This window comes from Cyprinodon variegatus, unplaced genomic scaffold (assembly GCF_000732505.1).
Source record: "Cyprinodon variegatus isolate N-32 unplaced genomic scaffold, C_variegatus-1.0 Scaffold236, whole genome shotgun sequence".
Lineage (NCBI taxonomy): Eukaryota > Metazoa > Chordata > Actinopteri > Cyprinodontiformes > Cyprinodontidae > Cyprinodon > Cyprinodon variegatus.
The window spans coordinates 377,594-385,495 of record NW_015150689.1 but is presented as its reverse complement, the minus strand read 5'-3'; the positions used below and the strand labels follow the sequence as shown (position 1 = coordinate 385,495).

At 39.6% G+C, this 7,902-nt stretch overlaps 1 protein-coding gene across 1 annotated transcript; it reads right to left on the bottom strand.

Annotated features, from left to right (window-relative positions):
* Positions 1 to 1,478: 1,478 nt before the first annotated feature.
* fut11 (fucosyltransferase 11 (alpha (1,3) fucosyltransferase)) lies at positions 1,479 to 7,595 on the bottom strand. The gene is made up of 5 exons (XM_015381537.1): positions 7,528 to 7,595; positions 6,955 to 7,293; positions 4,734 to 5,114; positions 2,143 to 2,765; positions 1,479 to 1,976 (listed from the first exon to the last, which is right to left on the bottom strand). Exons 2-5 carry the CDS (start codon positions 7,291 to 7,293, stop codon positions 1,826 to 1,828), a joined length of 1,494 nt encoding a protein of 497 aa, XP_015237023.1. The 5' UTR covers positions 7,528 to 7,595; the 3' UTR covers positions 1,479 to 1,825.
* Between the last annotated feature and the right edge of the window lie 307 nt (positions 7,596 to 7,902).

Genomic DNA, 7,902 nt, shown 5'->3' with positions numbered 1-7,902 from the left:
CCTTTATGGTGTTGCCCTGGGATTGCATGTGATAGAGTGGCTGTAAAGTCAGACCTAAAGACTGTGTGGTTTTCAAACTTTTTACAATTCCGAAAAGTGTTGCATGCAAATTAATTTAGTTCCCTTTTCCAAAACCCCTTAAATAAAATCCAGTGCAACAAACTGCCTTGAGAAGCCATTTAACGTATAAAGCCAAAGGAAAGGAGAGCATCCAGCTAGAAGCGTCGTGGTAGCCTGGAGGAGCTGCAGAGATCCAAATCTGAGGGGGAAATCCTATTGGCCATATGCTCCACATATCTGGCCTTTATAGAAAAGTGGATTTATTATTAGGAAAGCCTTAAAAAGGATACAGCCGGATACAGAAAACATGTGGAGGGAGGAGATGTGGGAAGATTGGACCAAGATGATTTTATTCTATCTACATGTGAGGTATTGGTCCTTATCCTGAACATGGCATTTCATGGTGATGGTGGCAGCTGTGGGGCTTTTTTTTTTTAAAGCAGTGACAGTGAATATGTCACAGATAATGAGAAGATGGGTGGAGGTAAACGAACAGCAAGTCTGGATGAAAGTCTGTTCGATACGGCTGTCGTCCTCCGCGTTTAAGATGTGCTTCTGCTCAACGAAATGGCTGAATTACTCCCTCTGTATATCAAAACACAAAAAGGCTTAAATGTCGGTGAGCTGAATTTGAGAAACATCTAAAACTTAGAGGAATGCTATAACTGGCAAGTCAGTAATGCGTTAAAATGATGTAATGAAAGACCAGAGCTAAATCAGATCAACAATCTGAGGCCCAGGAGACTAATTTACAACATATAGAAAGCCTATTATTCTGGAAACTGGTTAGAACCAATCAGATAAATATGCATATGATGCAAAAACATCTTTTTTTTTTTTTTTTTAAGAAAAGCTTCTACAGCAGCCAGTTTTTGACATTTGAATAACATAAGCATCACTTTCGGGACATAAAAAAGGGCATCATTAAACCATTTCTCTGTTGCAGCTGCATACTTGACTGTTATGGTTGCAGGGAAGCGCTGTTGCATTATGGGCCAAACTGATTACCAGACGTATAAATCAGAGTGACTGGCCAGGCTGCTTGAACCTAAACTACTTTGCAAAGGAAAAAAAAGTTTCTAAATGTGCCTCAAATGGCTTTAAGCTGCAATGAAAGAGAATGATTGTTGTAAGGAGTATTCATGTTAGGGGACTGTATATGCATCGATGCTGTAACACTTTCTCAGACATGTATTTCACTGCAAAAACAATCTAGAAATAAGTACGGTAAAAGTTTCTTAATTTAAGTGTACCGTTATTTACCCTTAATTTCAGTTGGTAAATAAGATGATCTGCCAATGGAATTAGTATGTTTACTCTTAAAATAAGATAATTAGAAAATATGCACTTGAAATAAGAGACTGCAATTATTTTTCTTATTTTAAATGTAAATTGTCTTGTTCCATTGGCAAAATGTCTCACTTACCTCCTCAATTCAAGATAAAATGCACTTATTTTAAGAAAAAATAACTTATTAAGATTTTAATTTTTTGCAGTGTTATAAATATCTTTTCAACCATGTCACTTTTTTTTGCTGCTCTATCACATGAAATCCTGATCGAATAAATAAAGGGATTTGGTTGTAGTTTGAACAAGCTTAAGAGGTTTGAAGATTTTTGAAGACACTATAATCCACACAAGGGAAGCTGTTGAGGCTCGGTGTGAAACTGTGATTTGAACCCTGGTTTAAACAGAGGGGACGCATAACAGGGGCCGCCCTGTAGCCCTGGACGGGCTCCATGCTCTGTTTGCTTTAGAGCCTGTGTCAGTGTTTTCCTCTGGCTCTGCTCACAGCAATGTTCTGGATGTGCTTCCACAGCAGAGAGGGGTCCGACTCGTTGTGTCTTATCAGGGACTCCAGCCCCTCAGCCTGATCGAGGCTCTGCCAGTAATCCTGAGGCCATATTTGCAACCATCTGCAGACAGATAGGCAAACAGATTAGACTCTTTTCAAAAGGCTACTTTAATTAGACAATAAAACGAAGAGATTTTTCTCCCCTCAGGACATTCCTATTTACATTAGGGTTGAGAGAGAAGGTGGCGTTCACACCTGGCAGGATGAATAAATTGGCTCCAACTCACCCGTCGTCTGGAGGCAAGTCTTTGACGTCTCCGTACCCCGGGCTGGGCAGTGGGCAGCCCATGTGGGAGTTACTGGCCATTTTAGGCTGAGGTGCTTGGTTCCTCTTCTGAGCTTTCCTGTAGGCTCTTTCTGCAGCCAATCGGGCATTCTCCTGCTCACAAACATAACATTCAAATCCATTTAGGTAGTTAGGCTTGCTCATGTCGTTAACTCCCCATTCACGCGTCTCCAAGCCCTCCAGCAGGCGAGCATTGGTAATCCTTCTGGGGTCCTTGAACTCTAAATATTTAACATATTCATCATCGTTCTCATCCAGATGCTTGAGAAAGTCTGCGAGGGCTTTGGGTGAGGGAAAGTTATCTATAATTATGACTGAGTGGTCGTTGGGCATCCAGTCAGCCACCACCGGGGAGCCTCGATAGACAGGCACGCAGCCCTGATGGAGGGGCCGCCAGAGCTTCTCTGTCATGTAATCTGGACACACGCCATTCTCCAGTGCCAGGTGGAACTTGTAGCGAGCCACGAAGTTCATGAATCCCGGCTCCTCGCCGGTAGCAGTGGCTGTGTCCTCCAGGTGTTCTGGGAGGGGTCTGTTGTTCAGGCATTTCCCATAAGAATCCACCTAATAACCAAGAGAATGACAATTTTATTTTATCATTTTAACGCTTTCTTCTTTTCCACACTCAAATTGAGTTGTTTGTATCTCTTATTTTAACTATTTATGCCAGTAATCTGTAAAGTTCTCAGCGATGGATCAATGGATGGGTTTTAGAGAATGGAGACAAAGTTCAAAAACTAATATTTTTCAACTCTAGTCTGTGTTTTTATTTGTTTAGACCGATCTAGAGCCGAATAAACACATAATTCTAGAAATTTCCAGTCTGCAGAGGAACTCTGCATCTAAAGCTCATTAAGGCTAGGCGATATGGCTTTAAAAATCGCATCATATTTTGTGGTAAAATCCTGATAACGATAAAAACACTCTTCATTAATTCTTTGAAGTTGTTCTTTGGTAATTATACAGCATAGCTGTTGGGGGTGTCCTAATACCACTTTTAGAGTTATTATGATTTTTGTTGTTTTTATCATTTTATTCATTTATATGTTTTATATTGCTTTTAATCATTTATATGTTCTATATGTTGCTCTCATTATTGGAAATAGTGTATGAAGGCCATAAGACGGTCAAATGTTTTGCAAGAATGCTTCCCTGTTTTTCATTTGAGAAGCAGAGAAGTGAAAAGTCATAACCCCGACACTTTGTGTAAAGCGTATACTAAAACCAGGCAAGTTCCCTATCTTAAAAGTTCATGCTATGTCTAAGAGACTGCGTAATCGAAACTAACGCATGCTGTTGGAATGTGTTGACTGCTCAATAAAAAGCCTGGCAAGTGTTGAGCCAAGCGGAGATGCAGAGATTGATTTTTCAACTCTGGACTCCCCTTTGCAAAGCATTTCAGGAAAAATCTTACAATGTCTTTGTTTCATTTTTTATAGGTTAAAGTTGGGGAAACTTAACCACCCTTACAAGCACTTTTTCCATTTCCGATACGATGTTAGCACGAATCATTCAGGCTATTATTGCTCATTTTTGACTGTAGAATGTTAGTTAAACCTGATCATGTGGTATTTCTATAGCAGTGAACAATAGTCAACAACAAGAGGTACAAATGATCAATGTTACATTTAACAATGAGTTATAAAAACCTCAAACCAAAGAGTCTCTATCAGCTTTAAAAAAAAAAAAAATCGGAAATTTAGATGCAGGCTAATTTAATCCGATACGAGAGTTTGAGTAAAAATCCGGCCGATACCCTCTAATAATATCGGATCAGGACATCCCTAACTGAGACTGCCCATCGCAGAAATCTTAGCCTCCCAATAGCTAATGCTACTCTTAAAAAAATACACAAATATAAAACAGGCTTCTTCAGGACACCAGTTACATAAAGTAGTGGGATTTATATCACTAAACATCCAATAGGAACCACATTTACTCATGAATTTGCCAATACCCCAATGGAATAAAATTATAAAAGAACAAATATATTAAAACTAAAATTCACAATCAACCCATTTTATAAGCCTTTTATCATTATTATTTCTATTTTATTATTTTGATGATAATTCAAAATTGCCATCATGTCTAGAAATGTATCAAGATAACGACTAACGATACGATTATTCATGTCAGAAGAGGATGAGTAAAAATCACAAGATTTTTTTAGCACTTGACCTCTAAACATTCTATACGATGCTTTATCATAGATATACCTGGGATTCTGGTAAATTTCCACTCAAGTTAATGAAACCTTTGACTGAAAAGCCTGAGCTGACCTTTAAACTGCTCACAGATTTATTCTGAAAATATTTTCTGTTCCTGGATGGAAAATTCAATAAGGACCAATGGGATTGTTCTGGAAAACCCATTTCTGGTAAACTACATGTTGTCCAATAACACTCTCAGTAGAGAACAATAAGTCAATGCAAAACATCAAGTCTGGTAGCCTCTCATATCAATTTAACTAAACAGTTCTTATTGATTATATGAATATAAAGCAGAAAGAAAGGCACCCTTTAATGACTCTACCTGGATGTACTTCATGAGTTCTTGGACGTAGCGGTCTCTGTCCGATGGCACGTCGCAGTGAGACTGCATATAAAGCACAGGAGCCAAGCCCTCCCTCCTTAGGCGGTTTTTCTCCTCCAGAGACACAGCGACAGGCTCCAGCAGGTATTCAAGGGAGGGCAGCCACTGCAGAGTCAGGGGATAGTCTGACTCCCTGCGAAATGTGGCCGTGTAATTAAACAGCCTGATCCCAGGTCCGTGAGAGAGGATGTAGTTGTTCATCGGTGACTCCTCGTGGAAAAGCGCCCAGGTCTGGTGGCGCAGGCGGGGGAGTGGAGCCTCATACGCCCTGAAGTCTGTCCCATAAAAGATGATGGATGCTGTCCTCTTGTAAAGCTGGACCTTTTCAGAATCCAAGAGAACAGTGCGCGTTTTTAATGTGTGCACTTTAACAGTAACCTTTGGCTTTTGATATTTTCAGCACATTAAGACCACAAACTGAATTGAATCTTACTTAGATTTTAGAACACAGAGCCGCACTAATAAATGCACATTTCTCAAGTGAAATTACAATTCTTTATCATTTTGAATTATTTGCACCAATACAAGTCTAAAATGTGTCATCTTATTCCATTTAGCTTCCCTGAAAGTCAGAATTTTGCAAAGCTTTCTAACTGCAATAACCTATTTGGATATCTCTCAACATTGCTTGCAGGTTTACAGACTAAATCCTTTGGTCTAAGCTACTCATTTTTGAATTGATCTGTGTGTTTAAGATTTTTAATCCTGTATGAAGGTGAACCTAAACCCTTTTCTTCCAATATGGTACTGTATTTAGCTCTGTCCCATCTGTCCATCTACTATGATCTGCTAAATAAAAACATCCCTCATGCATGATACTGCCACCACAATGTTTTACGGTAGGAATAGTAAATAGCATTTGCTTGTTGAACAAAAACAGTTAAAACTTGGTTTTATCTGACTAGAGATCAGTCTTCTTTATAGTTGCAGTATTCAGTCAACATGAATTGTGGCAAATTAATTAAGAAGAGCCAATGGCTACTTTAATAATAGCTCTCTTCCAGCTGCTCCTCTGAAAATGTTTTAGTCATTGAATAAAATAGTTTGTGGACAGATTGTTCCACCTGATCCGAAGGAAAATAGGATTGTATGAAGTTATGACACTTAGATTGATGGTATGAGCTGGATGATCTTTTACTGCCTTTTCCTGATTACCAGTCTCCTTCGTTCTGGATACTTATCATATCAACAGTGCCATGTCTCTTTAGATCTGCTGCTGTGATCATTTCATGCATTTTCAGATAACAGATTTATCGCCTCTCATTAAAAAAAACAATGTAGGGCTTGAAATTATGTTTTATACCCTAACTGTGCTTATTCAAAGCATAATCCTGACCCTGTCTGTTGTGTTCCTTGGCCTTCATGGCTGTTTGTTCACTAATGTTCTCCAAGATTAACCTCTTATGAATTAATAAAAAAAGAGTGTGATTAAATCAATCACAGGTTGACTCCATTTACTAAAAAGTTAATTTGCCTTTAAAGTTGTAATCAACATTCTAGAGGTCCATCAATCATGAAATTTTATTCTTCATCTCTAAAACAAATAAAATGCATTAAGGTTTGGGTTGTTATGTGTCTAAATGTGATAAAGAGCAGTAATACTGATGCAAACACACCACTTTTCTTCTATTTGAGTCAAACCCTTCAGGAAATGTTCCTGTTTGGCTGTGACTCCATCCTCGAGAGAAATATCAGCTGTGCTGCTGCCATCAACACCCTTGTTTATAGATGTTGGAGATCGGCCTGTTTTCAGTGTAGTCCTGTTTCTCTGACCGTGACTGGCTGGATGTGCTCTCTTCATCCTCTGACATGGGAGCTGGCTCTGAGCTCGTCTGCCTGGCTGTGTGTTTCCTTGACGGGGTGCCTTTTACAGCTGCTTTTTGAATCTCTGCCTCTGATAGATGGCCACTCACACTGAGCCTGGTTCTGCTGATGGTTTATTCCTGTTAAAAGGGAGATTTTCCTCTCCACTGTCGCTACAAGCATGCTTAGTGTGAGTGATTGCATTTGAGTCAATGAGTCGATGCAATCAACTTGTTTTGCTTAGAAAACTTTGAATCAATTTGACTGTATGATCTGGTGAACAGTAAAGTGCCTTGAGATGACATGTGTTGTGAAATGGCAGAACAGAAATAAACTGAATTGAATTGAAATCTGGTACCTTGCGGTTGCTTGTCACCAGGCAGGAGGACGTGGCGCAGTCGATGCGTTCAGTGTCACCAGGGAAGTGTGGGAAAAGTCCCCCACTCCACCAGAGGATAATGGGCAGCTCCTTGTTACTGCGGCGGTCACTGTTCCCTGGTCCTCTGTATGAGGCCACAGAGCCAAACTCCATGTCGGACAAAGCGCTCTGCGGCTGAAAGGCTCCTCGGTCCGCCACGTCCAGGACTTCGAGATGAAGCTGTTCTCCAGAGAGGGAGGCGAAGGAGACCCACACCCAGCAGAGGACAGCGAGCAGCCCCAGACCCACACAGGGCAGTAGCCTCCTCCTACCTGACATCTGTGATGCGGTTTACAACAACAATCAGACTTCACTATTTCCATTTCTATCTCTGTATTCATCAGAGCACACTTAGTGATAAACTCTGCTGAACAAAGTAAACAGCTACACACGCTAGTTATCCAGCTACATCGAATCAATAATGCCATTATTATGACGTCACTATGAAACACACATAAAACATGTTAAATATTCAAAAGATACACATTTTTGTGTAAAATAATCTAAACTTACCTTCTGTAAACAGAGCTAACGGTTTCTTCTCCCACATCAGTAACAACAGACTCTTCTTCTACGGTAAAGATGTTCCTCTAACGTCATAACTGCAATCGAGCGCCACCTACAGTCAAGGAAGAGGCTTGCGGTAATAAAAAGCAGCAAAAGGTGAGTTTTTGAGGGATTTTTCTTTTCTTATTATGGATTATTTATTTGTTTCTTTCTTTTTGTAAACATTTTCACCCCAATCTGCTTTATTCTCTTCCAGACATGTTTTAGTTCTGGGAATTACACAAAAGAAATCATGAAAAAGACGATGCTTAAGTAATTCATATAAACAAATTCTACTAATCTTACATTGGACCTTTTTTTCCACAAATCCTATACAGAAAT

Coding starts and splice junctions, on each gene's coding strand:
- fut11 (XM_015381537.1), bottom strand. CDS start 7,293: ATGTCAGGTAGGAGGAGGCTACTGCCCTGTGTGGGTCTGGGGCTGCTC. Junction 5,115..6,954: donor TGGTGACAAGCAACCGCAAG/GTACCAGATTTC, acceptor GATTCTGAAAAG/GTCCAGCTTTACAAGAGGAC. Junction 1,977..2,142: donor GACTTGCCTCCAGACGACGG/GTGAGTTGGAGC, acceptor ATCTGTCTGCAG/ATGGTTGCAAATATGGCCTC.